Source organism: Diabrotica virgifera, chromosome 4 (assembly GCF_917563875.1).
Source record: "Diabrotica virgifera virgifera chromosome 4, PGI_DIABVI_V3a".
In the NCBI taxonomy this organism is placed as follows: domain Eukaryota; kingdom Metazoa; phylum Arthropoda; class Insecta; order Coleoptera; family Chrysomelidae; genus Diabrotica; species Diabrotica virgifera.
Genome location: NC_065446.1, coordinates 114,731,279 through 114,751,407, shown reverse-complemented (window position 1 = coordinate 114,751,407; position 20,129 = coordinate 114,731,279). Strand labels below are relative to the sequence as shown.

Below are 20,129 nucleotides of genomic sequence, written 5' to 3'. Positions count from 1 at the left end.
CTAAAACCATCTTGTGTAAATGGATCAAAACATTTGTGGGGACTCATCAAATTTTCACGTTAGATATCTTTGTGAGAAACCTCTCCAAATAACTGATCCAGTAATTCAAAGTAATGATTATTTCTCTCACCCAGAAAATATGCTTCTCTACATGTTATGTGAGAAGAGAAAACATATAAGAGAGCTAGGTCTACGGCGACTTTTGAAGGCAAGATCAGAACTCATAAATGGTGTAAGGAACTTTGTTGTCTCGAAGCTTAACTTTAATGCCAATGACTACATTGATTTAAAATTAACTGGACGGAATAACAAATTACTGAACCTCCTCTGACAAAACATATAATTGACGAGGACTTAAAGTATATACCTAAGTGAAGCAAGAAACCCTAGTTGTCAGGTGCAGTGTGTGGATTTTCAGTATTTTTCCTGTCATACACAGGCAGTGGAAAGAGTCATAAAGCTCGTGACTGAGTCATCCCTTAGTGTCTGTCGTATAGAAGCAAGAAATGGCTTTGCTAGAGCTAATATTGCTTCCCAAAAGATTATGCCCAAATTTGAGGCAAAAAAAAACAATGTTTTGAGTCTCAAGAGGAATATTGTAACTAAAGAAATCTTATAGCAATGTGTACATATGGCAATGAGAGCAATGTTAACTATTATTATAAACAATATTTGACTAAGAAATGTTAGCTATGGCACCAGGTTAAATATATAAAATATTTGAAAATTTCTGTATTTTTTTGTTAAAACCCTATCTTTTCAATCCTCTTGCGGCACCTCAAGATGAAAACCTAGAACAAAAATATTTTGTAGTTTTATTGTAGACATGAAAAGGCAACTTTCGAGAGCTATTAGAAAGTTCTTTGAAAAAAAAAATTTTTTTTCCCTATCCTTTCGTTCCACCCTACTGTACACCCAGTAGAATTAAAGTTGTAGCTCATGAAAAGTAGTAGTCCGGGAGGTACCGTCAAATTTGACCGGATCATTTTGGCATGGCTGTTTTTTATATAGTCAATTGTTCCAAAGTTTATTAACAGACGACGTGTCAGCTGGCCCAAAACCGGGGCATATAATGAAAAAATACCAGGAAAATTAATCATAAAAATAATTACACTTTTAGAAAAAAGAACTTTTTATAATACCATGTTTTTATTTTTTATAGGGCACAATATAAAAAAGTATTATAAAAACTATTATTTTTAAATCAAAATGTCAATTTTAAAAACAAAAAGGATTTCCGATGCCGGGAATCGAACCCGACCCTTCTGGGTGCAAGCCAGGTATCCTAGCCACCGATTAGACCGTATGGATGTGAAGCGTGGAGAAAAATATTTGACATATAAATTCTAGGGTTTTCTCCATCTACTTACATATTATTTTTCTTGCCTAAAAGACCAGGAGTCGCACCAACTGACAGATATTTTCGTTATCAAACAAGTACTAACCACCAAAATAAATTCATAGAATCCGTGCCAAAATCACCGTAAAAATTTGACACTACCGCCCAGACTATACAGGGTGAGGCAGATAAAGGGCCTATTAGAAATATCTCGAGAAGTAAAGGCAACAGACTCATGAAAATTGGCATGAAGGGGTTTTGAAGAGTGATCTATTTAATGAAAATATTTTCATCTATTTGCTACTTCCGGTTATACCGGAAGTTGCCTATAACTTCGTTTTTGTAAATGGGACACCCTGTATATTTTTACATTTTTGGATTCTACTTGAAGTCTTGTTTCTTAAAATATCAGGTTTTGTATTTTTATACAGGGCAGTTTAAAAGATAATTACGTTTTTTTGTTAATTTTGTAGCAACTTTCACACCCTGTATAATTGGAGTAGTTTGACATCAAAAACTTTATTTAGATTCAAATGATTTTTAATATAGCCTAATATTGTCAGAAATTATTAGTCTAGCTAATTGTTGAATTTTAGTATACAGGGTTGGTCGAAACTCGGAATGAGTATTTTCTGAGTTTTCTTAAATGGAACACCCTGTATTTTAGTATTGTAATGAAATGATATTTTATGTTACTTTTTTATTGCGTAAGCATTTCCTGTACCTAACTGCTTTAATTTGTGCTTAATTGTTAATCGCACAGACAATCTTAACTACGTAAGTATTTTGATAGCTCAACCATTATTGGGAATTTTAACGATCATTCTAGATTAATATGTATTTATTTCCAAAAAAATTATTCGTGACGGAATATTTTCAAGGCCAACCTAATAAAATTTCACGTATTTTTTGTTGCAATTAATGTTTGGCTTGAATCAGCAATAACTCACAAATTAAAGCAGTTATGTATAGGGAATGCTTATAAAATAAAAAAGTACCATAAAATATCATTTCACTACAATACTAAAATACAGGGTGTTCCATTTAAGAAAACTTAGAAAATATTCATTCCGTGTTTTGACCAACCCTGTATACTAAAATTCAATACATAGCTATACTAATAATGTTTAACAATAGTAGACTATATTAAAAATAATCTGAACGTAAATAGAGTTTTTGATGTCAAAGTACTATAGTTCTACAGGGTGTGAAATTTGTTAATAAATTAATAAAAACAAGTAATTATCTTTTAAACTACCCTGTATAATAATATAAAAACCTCATATATTAAGAAAGGAGACATCGAGGAAAATCCAAAAATGTAAAAATATACAGGGTGTCCCATTTAAAAAAACGAAGTTATAAGCAACTTCCGGTATAACCGGAAGTATAAAATAGATGAAAATATTTTCGTTAAATAGATCACTCTTCAAAACCCCTTCATTCCAATTTTCATGATTCTGTTGCCTTTAGTTCTCGAGATATTTCTAATAGGCCCTTTATCTGCCTCACCCTGTATAATAGGTTCTGTAGCACATTATGTATTGTATTTACGCCAGTCAATGGGAGCAAGAATAGGATATTACCTCCGAATTCTATCCTACTGCATGGATTTTAAGGAAATTTTGGGCCTAGCCTCTACTTATCTCTTAATTCAAAGTCTACCCTATGCCGAGGTGTGTTTTTATCGTGGGGGTGGTTCCCACCCCTTCTTACGGGTGGAAAATTTTTTATAATTTTTTTTTGAAATCTCAATAGTTTTTGAGTTATTCGTGGTTGAAAATTGGCTATTTTCATTGATACATAATACCTTTTCGAACGGTTTTTTGCGAATACCTTAAAAACTATGCATCTAACTTAAAAACTATATTCAACATTTTTGTAAGTTATAAAAAAACAAAGAGACACTTGCCTCCACAACTCTTCTAGTTATAATACAAAAAGAGATATGATAGGTGAAAATAGTTTGTTTTTTGGTACATTCTCAAATTGTTGTATTCAACTTGAAATAACAGAGAAACAGTCTATTTTAGGTGTATAATGCTACCAATAAGGGTGGGCCGTTGAGTAATGTGTTTTTATTTTGTTTTTTTAATTAAGTTCCCTGACCTCAGAAAAGATGTATGATAAGATAACTTACTTCACAGTGTTTTGTTTTATAATTAATTTTATTTTTTTCCACTGCCACAGAGCTGTTTAAGAATGAGATTTTTACGAAAAAATCAAATCATCTAATAAATGTCAAATTCGTTTTTTTTTTAATTTATTATGGTCGCCTGAGCCAAAAAACGTGTTTGATAAAATAACTGCCATCATAGTATGTATTTTGGCTGATAAATAATTTTTTCCACTACCACAGAGCTATATAAAACTAGGGATTTAAAAAAAAATATATTTTTTTATATGAATGTTTTTATGCATACAAAAAACACAACGGTTTGGTTTGAACACAAAAAGTAAACGAAAATACGCCCTCTCAACCGCTTGTGTGCTACAAGGGTATGCTGTTACATATGCCAAAAGACTGGTGTCGGGAGTTTCAACAACTTCCCTTAGTTGGTCTTTTAATAGTTTCATAGCTACACGAGGCTCTATTCATAAAACTTTCTGACAGTCGATAATCTCAAAGTATTCCTTAGCGCAAAAAAAAATAATTCTGTTACTACGAAATATCGCTTATCTTTGTAATTTAATTATTTCCTCTTAAAAACTGTTTAAAATCCCAGTTGTCTTATGTTTTTACGTTCACCAATTAGCATAATCAAAATAATATTCTCTGGTTACATATATATCCTCCTTGAATATTTTTGTAGACTAAATCTTTTAATTCTGGTAGTAAGAAGGGGTCTGCTCGCAGAGTCTTATTGTCTTCAATAGATGTCTTGCACCATCAAGTCATGATGGTTGAGTCTTAATGCAAAACCACATGGGCGCATACACTTTTATTATAAAATGGCTTAGTATTTGTAAATTTTCCGAGGGGTTTACGATTGCTACATATAACCGAAAGATACGGGAAGCAGTGGTAAGCCAGCGAGAATGAACCATTTTCCCAAGCTGTCTCTTAGAAAGTTGTTCTGACAAACACCACTTTCTCTTTTGACAAATATCGTACAGGAATTCTTGATCTGCACTAAGATCGTCACTGCGGAAATCGTCAGCTGATGATTCTATTTTTGAAAATGAAGCTAAGGTAGAGTTTCGCAAACATGCAGTCGTTCTCCAAAATACCCGAAAATGCACGTGGTCCACTGGTACTGCTATCCAGTTGTTCAAATAAATGAATTATAGGCAACTTGTTGGCAGACAAACCACTGCAGGGACCTTTCAATTTTTAGGTATTAACAATGTAATGTATAATGTCTCCTTTACGCCTGTATTTATGACAGTACCGTTCAGTACAGAAGCGTTGACGTCCAAGGTTACGTTATTTTAGAAGTGAAATAACGATTGGTAATGTTAACTTTTTTACACTATCGTATATTTTATTTGAGTATTTCATCCCATTTTTTGAAGTAGGTTTCTAAATTAATTTTTGTCTATTTATTATTTAGTGGCGACATACCCAAATAAAGTATACGTTAGTATATTAAAGTATACCTACTTTAACCAGCCACAAAAATACAGATTTTATTTTAAGTTTTTTTGGAGTTCAAAATAAATAACCCTGATGTTTCAAAAATTAGATAATAAAAAAATATGAAGATCTGTGTTTGAAAAAGTTAATTTTTTTTTATTTTTTCCACTGCTACAATGACGTTTTATATTAAAATAATATAGAGTCTTTGTGGCAGTGGAGAAAAATATTTTTAGCTACTCATTTTGGGCTTAAAATTTGTGTTTTAGTACAACGCAACTTTTTGACCTCAGGTGTTGTTATTTTACAGAAAAAAATTTTTAAGCAAAATGAGAATTAATTTTAACCCCCATTCAACAAAATGTAAATGCATCGTTTTCTTTTTACAATACCTATTACTATAGTGTTATTTCTATGTTAAGAAAATTGGACGGGTTTAAAATGAATGGTTATTGAAAAAAAAAAGATCAAATTATATAGAGCATTTTTAAATTTTCTTAAAAATCTTCCTTTTTCTCCATGTAACTTGAAAATGATAAGAGATACAGTAATGAAAAATAAAAAGAAAATTTTTATCTGAAACAAACCCTACTTTTTGTGTGGTATCTGTTTTTCGTATCTGTTATCATTTTCGAGTTACATGGAGAAAAGAAGATTTTTAAGGAAATTTAAAAATGCGCTCTATAATTTGATCTTATTTTTTCAAAAACCATTAATTTTAAACCAGTCCAACTTTTTGAACATATAAATAACAATATAATAAAAGGTATTGTAGAAGGAAAGCGATGTATTTGAATTCTGATGGATGAGGGGTTAATTACACTTCTCATTTCTTCTTAAAATACATTAGTCAATAATTTTTTGCAGAATATCTCGCTTAGTTTAAGTGTAATCGACATTTAGTATTGCTCATTTTAAAGGTCATTTCAAGCTCTACAACAGTTTTTAGTATCATTATACACCTAAAATCGACAGTTTCTCTGTTATTTCAAGTTGAATACACCGATTTGAGCATGCTGCAAAAAAACTCTTCTTACCTAACATATCCCTCTTTCTATTTTAACTGGAAGATTTATGAAGAAACTAATCTCTTTTTTTTTATAACCTACAGAAATATTTTATATAGTTTTTTGTTAGATGCATAGTTTTAAGGTATTCACAAAAATCCGTCCGAAAAAGTGTCATTTTTCAATGAAAATGGTCAATTTTCAACCACGAATTTTTTCTTATTTAGCTCCATTTAATTTACAATCTGTTATCACTCGTAACAATAAGTAAATTTTATGCAATAATTAGAAGAAAAAAAATAGAAAAAAAAATGACTTGTAGGAGTTCTCTCCAGTGAGAGCCTTCCTTTAACATATAATTAACAAACAAAGTTAATAGTGTAGCGGTAAATGTTAATTAATTTTGTAGTAAAGAAAAGAGAGACGTTCTCACAAACAATGTATTTTACAACTGACCACCGGTTTCGCTCTCTACAATATTCACAGCATCTTCAGGTCACGGTAAAAGTAAAATTAAATGCTACAAATAACAAAAAACCAGAGTTAGTTAAGTGGTCTGGTTGAAATCAAAGATTAATGATCAAGCCAATATTAAAGTATATATATTTATGAATACACATAAATACTCACATGTACGTAAATATGGTGTATAACCCTCACACTCACATACATGCGCGCATTCAGAATATGTAGTGGCAACAAAAGTATGTCAAGTATAAATATAAGATATACACTTACTTTCCGGTATAAGGGAAGAATATAGTAGTATTCAATATCATACTTTTTCTCTATACTATGCTAAAGGGAGAGTTGGTAGAGGGACAATTACATTATTACATTCAAATCAAATCTGTCCCTCTACCAACTCCCCCTTTAGTATAATATAGAGAAAAAGTATGATATGAAATACTACTATATACCCTTATACCGGAAAGTAAGTGTATATCTTATACTTATACTTGACATACTTTTGTTGCCACTACATATTATGAATGCGCGCATGTATGTGAGTGTGAGGGTTATACACCATATTTACGTACATGTGAGTATTTATATGTATTCATAAATATATATATATATATATATATATATATATATATATATATATATATATATATATATATATATATATATATATATATATATACTTTAATATTGGCTTGATCATTACCCTTTGATTTCAACCAGACCACTTAACTAACTCTGGTTTTTTGTTATTTGTAGCATTTAATTTTACTTTTACCGTGACCTGAAGATGCTGTGAATATTGTAGACAGCGAAACCGGTCGTCAGTTGTAAAATAAATTGTTTGTGAGAACGTCTCTCTTTTCTTTACTAAAATAGTATGGACTCACACATTCAACCCATTCATTATTTTAATTAATTTTATTTAAATCTGTTTATTAAGTCTGTAGGCTTAAAACGCTTTAGTCGAGGCACTTCATCGTTGACATTAAACAGTTCGCGCACTAAGTCATTAGAGTGAGCACTAGTTTTGTTTTTGTATTTTTCACTGTACTTTTTGACTTCAGTTTTTATGGATTGAACTTGGAGGTCTTTTTCTATTATGTTGTTCGAAACATACCACGGAGCATTGGTTATAATTCGAAGAATTTTGTTCTGGAATTTTGTAGGATTTCTAGGTTTGAATGGCTAGCAGAACCCCATAATTGAATTCCATACGTCCATATTGGCTCCAGTACGGTTTTATATATTAAGATCTTATTTGTGAGATTTAATTGTGATTTCCTGCCAATAAGCCAGTAAAGTTGTCTTAGTTTGAGACCCAATTGTTTTCGTTTTGTAAATATATGTGTTCTCCATGTTAATCTTCTGTCAAGATGTAAAACTAAATATTTGACTTCATTTCTCTGAGTAATCATTTGATTATTGAATAACACTGCTGGACATATACCTCTCCTTAGTGTAAAGGTAACATGGATTGGTTTGGTCTCATTAACTCGAATTTTCCATTTTTTTAACCAGGCTTGGATATTATTAAGGCTGGCTTGTAAGTTTCTTGAGGCAGTTACTGGATCATGATATGAGGCGAGTATTGCAGTGTCATCTGCGAAGGTTGCTGTTATTGTAGTTCTTGAAGTTGGTAGATCTGCAGCCAAAACCTGGTACAACATTTGTCCTAACACGCTGCCTTGCGGTACTCCTGATTTTATTTGGTATAATTATGAATATTCTGAATGGTATTTAACTGAAAAAATCTGTCAGATAAGTAAGACTTTAGAAGTTCATAATATGGATGAGGCAATAGGTTTTTTAGTTTATAGAGTAGACCTTTGTGCCAGACTTTATCGAACGCTTGGCTTATGTCAAGAAACGCTGCTGAGCAATATCGCTTATTTTCAAAGTCGTTGCTGATATGTTTTACTAATCTATGGACTTGCTCTATGGTTCCATGTTCTTGTCTAAACCAAAACTGATGTTCTGTTATGAGATTTTTGCTATCTAGTATTGGGTTGATGCTTTTCATTATTAATTTTTCCAGCACTTTGGAAAGCACAGACAGTAAACTTATTGGCTTATATGATGTTAATTCCTCTAGTTTTTTCCTGGTTTTGGAATCATAATTATAACTGCCATTTTCAGTTGTTGCGGATAATAATTTAATCTTATTATTGCATTAAAAATTTGTAATATTGCCGTTATTCCTTTCTTTGTTAATTTTTGTAGTATCCTACCCGTTATCAGATCATAACCAGGAGCTTTTTTAGGATTAATTTCTTTCATTATTACATCCTTAACTTCATTGTACTTAAATTTCGGTATGGGCAGCTCCATTTGGTAAGATTCATTTAGTACTCTATTTATCTCCTCCAATTTTCCACGAAGAACTCAAAAAGTATTGAGTTTTCAAAAAATAATTATAGAACAGTTTTTGCTTAAAATTAGGTTCTGTAGCCTCTTACGTAGCTATTTTAACCAAAACATTTGTCAGTCCCGAGAAGGGGTGGTAACCACCCCAAGATAAAAGCGCACACAGGCATAAGGTAGACTTTGTTTCATGATCTGTTTCCTACTTACTGTGAAAATATCAATTAAATCGGTATTCTTGTTCTCATGATCATTTTTCAGTGCGTCACAGTTTTTCGATTTCTCTCTAATGCATTAAGTTTGATGAGACGGAAAAAGCGGTAGCTCCGTGATTAAACACAAAAATAATGCAGCATTACAATGGTTATATACATAAGATGTCTATTCCTAACCTACGTTTGATTCGTTGATATTTAGAATGCGCGTTTTTTCTAGCCAATCAAATACACGTATTACGAACATTTGACGAAAACTTCGTCCATTTTGGCCATTTTTTAGAAGTGTCAAAGAGTCAAGTGACGGTTATTATTCAGGTCAATATTTTGTGTACCTGTCATTTTGAAATTTCTAATTCGACTTCCCTTGTGTTTCACAACGTTTTGTGCATTATTTTGTTTTGGTTTAGAATTTAGTTCGTTAAAAGTTGGTTTTGTACTTTGGTTTAAAATTTAATTCGTTAGAAGTTAGTTTATACTCCAGGTCTTTATGCAAGAAAAATATCCATAGTAAGGAGACGTAACTCATGGCTGAAGAACCTTAGGAAATGGTTTGGATGTAATAACAATGAATTATTTAGAGCCGCGGTTTCAGAAATAAAGATCGCTCTGATGATTATCAACTTTTGAAGCGGAGACAGCACCTAGAGAAGAAGATAAAAACACAGTTTATGGATAGTTTTGTGTCATTTTTTAATGTTTCCATATTTATAAATTTAATTAACAATATTGTTTACTTTTTAATTTTATTCCCCTTTATAAAAAATACCTACATGTTAACACATTGTGTAAAAATCAAATCTACTAAATTAGTAATTAGTTTAATTCCACAAGCTTTTCACCTATGGCTAAGTACGATTCTGGCATCTGTCAGATTCGTCAATAATTACATGAAATAAGTCTCGACACACCCAATACAATATATGACGTCATAATTAAGGACGCACTGAAAAATGATCATGAGAACAAAAATAGGATGGAATTCGGAGCCAAATACCCTCATTGACTGCCCTAAATAAATTGAAAACTTTACTTAACTTTGTTGGTTTTAGAAACTACTCTTCACAACCCAATATGTCCCCAAAGCGCTCAAGTGACTGCACATTTAGCATACTTTCCTCCCCTACTATTACTGGCATTGCAAAAATTAATTTTTTTATTTTCAAACAAAGGTATAAACAAATAGTGTTTTAATGCGTTCTAATGCATGCTATATACGTACAAAATGCCTGTTGGTAAGCGTGCCTACTCGTTCGATTTTATATGGGCGATGCATTGAAAACATCACTCAAGCACTATGTGTTTATAGCTTTGTTTTACAATAAAAACATTAATTTTTAGCAATGCAAATAAACAAAACCAGTATAATTTGGCTTGAACTTTCAAATTGCTATTTTATTTTTTAAACAAAAGTTATTTGGATTCAAAAATTGCAATTTTTCGATTTTTTTGAAAGTTTAACCGCGTTTATCTCGAAAACTATGCATCCTACGAAAAAACGTGTAAAAACATTTTTTGCTTAGAATGACCCAAAAAATACAAAAAAATATTTTGTTTTGCGAAGGTTCGCTGTTATATAATTCCTCAAGTTCTTTTTTTACAACAAACTTATCGACATCCGGATCAACTTTTACCCAAAAAATTCGTCTTCTACGGGTCAAAATACACAAAAGAACTTGGGTAAGTTCATCTGAATAAAGGAGGCCGTTGTACCCCCCTGGCGACAGGACTAGCTGGTTCGATGCAAATTTTTACCAATGCGGACGCGCCATTAGGGGTTGTTGCCGCTCGCCTACAAGTCCAAAAGTGAAATGGAGGGTAAGAGAAATCTTAATCCAAATTTTCATGAAATTCAGTGATGAAGCGGAAAATTATACGGTATCGCCATATTGTACCTTCATTTACTGGCCTATCTTCATTGTATGTTAGTTTTATTTTTTACATTAAGCGTCCCGCAGGACCAGGAATTCTAAAATAACTCTAGGGTCATGCATAACTTCTGGAATTTGCATGTACTTCAGTTAACTCGCCTTTCCTGTAGAATTATTCAATTTCAAAACAACTTAATTCCATGAATAAATTTTCTACTTCGATAAACGTAAAAATATAAAATGTTCAGGTACACACAAACACACTTTTCAGTTTCAATTTGTTTGTGATATTAATTTTTATTGTCGGTTTTGTATTTTCATTGTTACATTTATTGTTTTGAAAAGCACTTAGTAAATATTTTATATATTTTGTGTTATTCTTCTCTAGGGGCGGACACAACCCTCAAAATCTTTAATGGAAAGTGGGGCTGAGTGATATCTCATTTTAAAAGTCGTTCAACTACCTTTTAAAAAATACCACAGACATTATACTTCTTCTTTTACTTTTCATATACCACAGAGGTTATATTTCTTCTTATACTTGTTGTAGTTCTGTAGATCTGTTAATTCCGACGTTGAAGTATTTCTTGAAAGGTAGACTGCCACCTATCTCTCTATCATTTTGGTGGTCTCCCTGGTCACGTCTTTGGTGGACGCTTGCCTGCTGGTTTTAATTCTAGCGCAATTCTTAGTAGTCTGTGCTCCTCCATGCTTTTTACATGACTGAACCATTCTCTTCGCCTTTGCCTACCCCATCTGACTACATCTTGTACGCCACATTGCTCCCTGATGATGTTGTTTCGTATTCTATCTCTTTTTGACTTCCCTGCTATTACTCCTAGTGCAAATTATTGGATATGTAATTTACTGTGTAAATAATTACAAAAAACAAGAGGTGCCAGATCTAATTTTGTTCTGACTATAATTAATTTATAACCAAAAAATGCTTTTTTTATAAATAAAAAAAAATCGAGCCGGGCAGATATTATTTCAATTTTTTTGGATCATTTTAAACAAAAAAGTTTTTACTTTGTAATTTTTTCTTTAGTTGATCGTTTTCGAGTTATAAACAATTTAAAACTGAAAAAACGAACGGAAGATGACGATTTTCAAGGCTCAAAAACATAAGTAAAAAATATCATTTTTGAAATTAAGAAGTACCTAAATTGTTGATGTCATTGAGGTTGTTTCAAATCTGTGTGCTTATCATAATCTTTTTTAATGTTATTTTATATTTATAGCAGGAGTGTTATTCTGGATCTTATCCTGGCCCCCGCAAAGCTTGTTATTTCTGAAGCTGACTATGCTCTCATTTTACCGACTGTCATCATCCTCCTCTGTTAACATCTCCTCCTGTCCTCTGTTTTGATAGGTAAATTTCTGGTAATGAATATTATTATGATTTCCATAATGCAAACTTTCTAGCAATTCAGCAATGTCTAGAATATATAAAATGGGATAACTTGTTTAATGGTAGAGATCTTTCCGAAATAATTTCTATGTTTTATCATTTTTTCTCTTATCGAACATTTTACTCTAGTTAAACATTTTAGTATTAAAATATAAAGGAAAAATTCCTCTCATTGGCTGTATACCATAATAAAAAACTTACTAAGGAAGTAAAACCTCACTTGTAGGTAGATGGTATATAAATTTATTAAAATTTTTATCTAAAATGATCCAAATTGGATTCATGTGGGTATATCTATAGTACAAAAAACACACAAACGTTTTCGGACCAATCAGTCCATCATCAGGTAGAAACCTAAAATAAGCAAACCACTGTATTAAAAAAGCCAAGATGAAATTTTTACTGTTAAAAAGTTGGCAAAAATTAAAACATGTGGTTACTTACTTTAGATCCAAAGTAGTTGGAACTAGCTACATAGTTAGGTCCAAAGACCTTCATATTACAATAATTAGGACATTTCGGCTACAACAATGTCGACAATAAGTCGATGTTTAAAGAGTTTAGAAATGTAGTGGTACTATAGTGTGGTCTTCATCTTGGCTTCAAACTGAATAATCAATTCAACTTTGGTATTTATCGCAAGCCTACACAAACAGATCATGTCATTCACGCATCCTCCAATCACCCTCTCTCCCATAAATATTCAGCTTTTAGAAGTTTCATACATAGACTATACACTATTCCTTTATTAAATCATGAATTTAACAAAGAACTTAATATAATTATTGTTGTTTTTATTTACACTTCAATTTACATAAATTCAGTCAACCAGTTATACATCATTATCCTCATTATTTTTTAATTTTTTAAACTAACCGAAATTTAATTTCATTTTATTCCATATCATTGTCTTTTTAATTTTACTTTCACATAAATAATACAACCATTTAGTACTTTAATCTCATTTCCGTTAAACCATAGTAATCTACTCTCTGGTTTTCTTCACCCTGTCTTATTTAGATGGATTCAGGCAACCAGTTATACTCTTAACTCTACACTGTGATTTTATTAACTTAAATTGCATTTCATAACAGTCAAACTCCAGATTTATTCACTAATTCTTTTACCTTATATTTATCGTTTAATAAATTTCCTTTTATTATTCTTTAGTTTATTTCTCTTTATTCTGTTCTACTTTTCGAACAAGTGACGTCATTACCTTGTTGGCAAAATTTTCGCTTTCAATCGTCATAAAATTATCAAAAATAATATTATGTTAGTATTAATTCAAATGGTTTATTCTCACTCATTTATTTAATAGCTAATTAAATCCATTTATTTAAGTAAAAAATATTTTTTGAATTTCTAAAATATAAAATAACTGCATACACATAAAATTCCCTACCTAGAAATTAGACCATAGACCTAGAAGGTCTTGTCAATATCCGTTCAATGTCATATTTCAGTCTGTCAGTTTGAAGCCAAGATGAAGACCACACTATAGTACCACTACATTTCTATATTCTTTAAACATCGACTTATTGTCGACATTGTTGTAGCCGAAATGGCCTAATTATTGTAATATGAAGGTCTTTTGACCAAACTATGTAGCTAGTTCCTTTGGATCTAAAGTAAGTAACCACATGTTTTAATTTTTCCTAACTTTTTAACAGTCAAAATTTCATCTTGGCTTGTTTAATACAGGGGTTTGCTTATTTTAGGTTTCTACCTGATGATGGACTGATTGGTCCGAAACGTTTGTGTGTTTTTGTACTATAGATTTACCCACTTGAATCCAATTTGGATCATTTTAGATAAAAATTTTAATAAATTTTTATCTACCATCTACCTACAAGTGAGGTTTTACTTCCTTAATAAGTATTTAGTATTAATAAATTTCCTTGCTGGTATTCTTCTGAGCTTAAGCAATTTCAAAGACTCCATAAGCTATATGTTGAATTTTGTTTTCTGACAACAAATTGAAAAAGCTATCAAATTGTTCTTATGACAATTACATCCTGTAATTACGTCCCCAATTACGTTCTGTCGCCAGGGGTGTACAATGGCATCTTTTATTCAGATGGACTTACACAAGTTTTTTTTGTGTATTGCGACCCGTAGAACACGAATTTTTTGGGGAAACAGTTGATCCGATGTCGATAAGATTGTTATAAACAAAGAACTTGAGAAATTACATAACAGCGATTTTTCGTAAAACAAAACATTTTTTTGTATTTTTAGGCCATTTTAACCTTCGGATGACCAAGCGGGGAAAATTGTGACCCCAGCGTATGTTTTTATTTAATAAATTCAAAATTATTTTCAATTTTTAATTCAATATTTTTTTGTTTGACTTTAATATCATTCTCGATATCCTCATATTTTGAAATAATAAAAATTCCCTATATTTTACGAATAAAAAATATATTCTGAAGTTGATGTTTAGTAAAATACCGTCTATTATGTGTAATTCCAAGTACAGTCGAAAAAATGAAAGAATACCCATGAACGAACATATAAAACACGCTGTATTTCCTGTCACCTTGTCACAAAGAAAATTGTCTAGTGCAAGTACATGTAACAATAATTATTACATGTAATTGCGCTGGCCAATTTTTTGTGTGACACGGTGACAGGAAAATACAGCGTGTTTTATATGTTCGTTCATGGGTATTCTTTCATTTTTCCTACTGTAGTTTTACGCTAATGACGTCGACTTTGCAAAGTAACAAGACACTTACTCAACATACACACTACACATGACACTAATACTCATGTTGTGACTGGCTGAATGACATAAAGTCCATGCCATAAAAATAAAAAAAATTTAAAAATAAAAAATGAAAAAAAACTTAATTTTTTTGTTAATTGTCATTTTTGACATTTTTGACCTGGGGTCATTTTTCTCCCCCTTGGTCATCCGTGTAACAAAAAAAGGTTGGTTATCGGAAGGTTAAGCAAAAAATGTTTTTACAATTTTTTTCGTAGGATTGTAATGCAATTGCAATTTTTGAACCGGAATAACTTTTGATTAAAAAATAAAATAGCAATTATGCTTTCCGCATTTGAAAGCTCAAGCCAAATTCTATCAGTTTTGATTATTTGCATTGCTAAAAATGAATTTTTTATTGTTAAAGAAAGCTATATGTAATAAACATACATATAAAGCTATATGTAAACAAATATGCTAATTGTGTTTGTTGACCTATCGGTTTTTTGGCTGAAGCCTTGGAAAAGGGACTTCAAGTTGATTCAATTTATACTGATTTTTCCAAGACCTTTCACAGAATAAACCATGAACTCCTGATTCGCAAGCTTAACTCCTATGGCATAAGTGAATCTTTGTTTATTTTATTTTATTTATTTATAAAAATCCAAACAGGTCCTAAAACCTTTTTACATGGACAGTTATAATCATAAACTTTATATAACAAATATAACTAATATATACAGTCATTAGCACAACTATTGATAGGCAGATATAGAAGACTTTAACACAAAAACAGCTAGACTAATGATATCTATTATCCATCTACTAGTTTAAATTGCTCTTGCACTATATGTCTATAGCAACCAACTGACATTGTAAAATCAATGTTTTTTACTAAATTTATATTGTTCGCTAGTTTCAACATGGCCTCTAGAGGAGAGCAAACAGATGTTCTTATTTTTCCAAACAACAACTGATATCTCGTTGCTTTTCGAGGAACATTAAATGGTATCCGCATTCGTAAATCAATTGTACCTGAAATATTATTAATTATTTTATATAAAATCATTGCCATTACAAATTTGCGCCTACTAGTCAAAGACAAAACTTCAAATTCTTCCCTTAGCATGGTTGATCTTATGGTTCCATAATCAGGCCATCGATGATGTTTTTTGAAATACAAATAACGAAGAAACTTATTCTGAACTTTTTCTAGTGCCTCTAAATGTACTTGAGGTTGTTGTCCCCAAATAATGGAACCAAATTCTAATATTGGTCTAACTAAAGTATTATATAATATTTTTATACCCTTAATACTAGTAAAATCGCAAGTTTGTCGACATATAAAACCCAGCATACGGTTCGCTTGTTTTGCAGCTTTACCAATATGTGTAGCAAATGACAGTTGATTATTATAAATCAAACCCAAATCCTTGACCTCACTGGTCCTTTTTAAAACATTCAGTCCTATTAAATAATCAAATACTATTGGTTCTCTTTTACGGGTAATAGACATAACGTAGCACTTATTTATATTGAATTTGATCTTATTATTGTCACCCCATAATAAAATGTTCTCAATATCCCTTTGAATCATTACGCAATCCCTAACAGTTTGAATTATTTTGAATAACTTAAAATCATCTGCAAATAATAAGTAATCTGAATACTGGATGACGTTTGCTAAATCATTTATAAACATTAAGAACAAAAGTGGTCCAAGATTAGACCCTTGTGGTACTCCCGAGTTAGCCTTAAATTTACCAGAAGTATTTCCATTGTGTTTTACAACAAAACTCCTATTCTGCAAATAACTTTTAAATAACTTTATTAGATTATCAGATAAGCCAAAATTACATAACTTTCTTAAAAGAACATCGTGTTTTACTTTATCAAAGGCTTTTTCGAAATCCGTATACACTACATCCAATTGCAATTGTTTTTCTAACGCATTGTTTGCAGACTCGGTGAATGAAATAAAACTTGTGTTTATCGAGCGACCCGACATAAAACCATGTTGATGATCATTAATACTATTTTTGACGTGATTATATACATGAGCATGCAATATTTGTTCGAAAATTTTTGATGGAGCACACATAATTAGTCCTGTCGCCAGGGGGGGTACAACGGCCTCGTTAATTCAGATGGACTTACCCAAGTTTTTTTTATGTATTTTGACCCGTAGAACACGAATTTTTTGGGTAACAGTTGATCCGGATGTCGATAAGATTGTTATAGACCAAGAACTTGAGGAATCAAATAACAGCGATTTTTGGCAAAACAAAACAATATTTTGTATTTTTTGGGTCATTTTAAGCAAAAAATATTTCTACAAGTTTTTTAGTAGGATGCACAGTTTTCGAGATAAACGCGGTTGAACTTTCAAAAAATCGAAAAACTGCAATTTTTAAACCCGAATAACTTTTGATTAAAAAATAAAATAGCAATTCTGCTTAGCGCCTTTGAAAGTTCAAGTCAAATTATGTCGGTTTTGATTATTTGCATTGCTAAAAATTTATTGTGTTATTGTTAAACAAAGCTACAAACAACTAGTGCGTGAGTGATGTTTCTATGATTTCTCATTTAAAATCGAACGAGTAGGTAGAATAGGTACTAGTGCAATCAAGACTATTTCTACGTTACATGCGTTAAAACACATGTAAAAGCACGGGAAACCCTACGTGTTTATAGCTTTGTTAAACAATAAAAAAATAAATTTTTACCAATGGAAATAATCAAAACCGATATAATTTGACTTAAACTTTTAAATGCGGTAAGCAGACTTGCTATTTTATTTTTTAATCAAAAGTTATTCGGGTTCAAAAATTGCAATTTTTCGATTTTTTTAAAGTTCAACCGCGTTTATCTCGAAAACTGTGCATCCTACGAAAAAACTTGTAGAAATATTTTTTACTTAAAATGGCCCAAAAAATACAAAATAGTGTTTTGTTTTGCCAAAAATCGCTGTTATTTGATTCCTCAAGTTCTTGGTCTATAACAATCTTATCGACATCCGGATCAACTGTTACCCAAAAAATTCGTGTTCTACGGGTCAAAATACATAAAAAAAACTTGAGTAAGTCCATCTGAATTAACGAGGCCGTTGTACCCCCCCTGGCGACAGGACTAAATAGCGACTCCTCTATAATTTTCAATATCTCTTTTGTTACCCGCCTTAAATATTGGAGTAATTGAAGATAGTTTCCATTTTTCTGGAAATTTTGAATAAGTTATTATTAGATTAAAAATATGTAATAATGGTAACTTTAACCACTCTTGGCATGCCTTTAAAATATACGGGGGGATGACATCTATACCGGCAGCTTTCTTTGGTTTCAGCTTTTTGACTGCATTATCATAATCTACGCTTGTTATTGATGGTAAATTCAAAACATTGTTATTACTAACAATATTTGTAAAATTAGTGTTATAGCTAGAAATGTCGGTAGAATAAACAGATTCAAAATATTTCGCAAACTCATTAGCAGTATCACTCTGATTTATTTCTTTACCCCCAAAATAAAATATTTCTGTTTGATTAGACTTAGAATTCTTCTTATTAATGAAATTCCAGAAATTGTTAAACTCATTTTCTATATTTTCCTCAATTTGCCGTATATATTTCCTGTGCTCTATGTTAATTAATGATTTCAGTTTTTTTCTGGTCTCTATAAATTGATTGTTAAAATAAATTGAAACATGTCTTAACTTTCTAAAATTATTTTTTTGTTTGAGCAACTTTTTGATATCAGGCGTAAACCATTTCGGAAAATTAGAATAATTCTTGTAAATATTATATTGTGGTACAGATCCTTCAAATATATTAAGTACTTTTGAGTTAAAGATATCTAGAGCTTTATCTACCTCTATTTCCTCTGTTACAGCTTCCCACGTCATATTTCTCATCAAATCACACATCAAATCAAAATTTGCTTTTTTAAAATTAAATCTATTACCAACTAACTTATCTGTTTGTCTAAAACTTGATACTGTAAATGAAAGTTGAATTTCCAGAGATGGATGTAATCTATCTTCCTTTACTAACGGTAACTGCTCTTGACATACCTTACAACTATTTATATTATCTGCAGATGCTACTACTTGATCTAAAGTTTTGCCCTGCCAGTTTTTTACATTGTTATAAAGCAAAAATGAATTAAAATTTAAAAACTCAATCATACTTTTAAACTTAGCACTTCCATTAGTAAAATCTAGATTTTCGGTTCCTTTAATTTCTGCAATATTGAAGTCGCCAAAAATAAACGTGTTACTAATATCAGTAATATGTGTTTGTAACAATTCGAAGCAATTCGCATAGTCATGTAATTTACAATCTGGTGGAATATACACTCCAATTAATTTTATACTTAATTTGTTATTAATTTTTAAATCCGCAACCAAAATTTCAAAAGATGAACAATGTTGTGTTACTTTTAAAATCTTATGCTCCTTTTTTATTACCATTAATACTCCTCCTCCCTTAGTTTTGCCAGAAATCTCCTGGTTTCTGTCAGATCTCAATAAGTTAAATAAATTTATATCAATTAGTTCTCCATCAACCATATCCTCCCGAAGCCATGTTTCTACAGCTACTACTACATCATAATTACCTTCCAAGCAATTTTTATAGAATTCCGCAGTTTTCGTGTTAAGTCCCCTACAATTCTGAAAGTTTATGTGAATCCCTGTCATGAATTGAGTTGTCCCCTGATATCAAATCCTAATCATATTATATTTATTATTTAATATATATTTTTTTTTACACCTATTTTATTTCTACTATACCGTAGTAAATTCTTTTCATACATTTTTGACAAACCAAATAACTTAAAACAATAATTGAAATAATTTAAAACATCCAGTTTTTCTATAAAGAACTCATTAACAACATCAATATTTTTATCCTCTTATAAACTACAAACCAAAATCAACGAATTTAAGTTCCAAATTAATATATCTAAATTACTATCAACAAAAACTTATCAGTCACTAATATACACATTACAGAAACTTTGAGTATAAAGTAGCCCACACACGTTAATTGTCAAGATCCGATTCGCAAGTAATCACTTTAATTTCATCATTCTTCTTTATAAATACTCTACCATCGTAACTCCATGCCTCAGTCTTCCCGAACTTACTCCTTGCCTTCTTCAATAATGAATAC

General features: G+C 31.0%; 1 protein-coding gene across 1 annotated transcript; it reads right to left on the bottom strand.

Annotated features, from left to right (window-relative positions):
• Nucleotides 1-759: 759 nt before the first annotated feature.
• LOC126883638 (uncharacterized) lies at nt 760-19,654 on the bottom strand. Its single transcript, XM_050649293.1, has 2 exons — nt 18,280-19,654; nt 760-791 (listed from the first exon to the last, which is right to left on the bottom strand). Exons 1-2 carry the CDS (start codon nt 19,652-19,654, stop codon nt 760-762), a joined length of 1,407 nt encoding a protein of 468 aa, XP_050505250.1.
• Nucleotides 19,655-20,129: the final 475 nt, after the last annotated feature.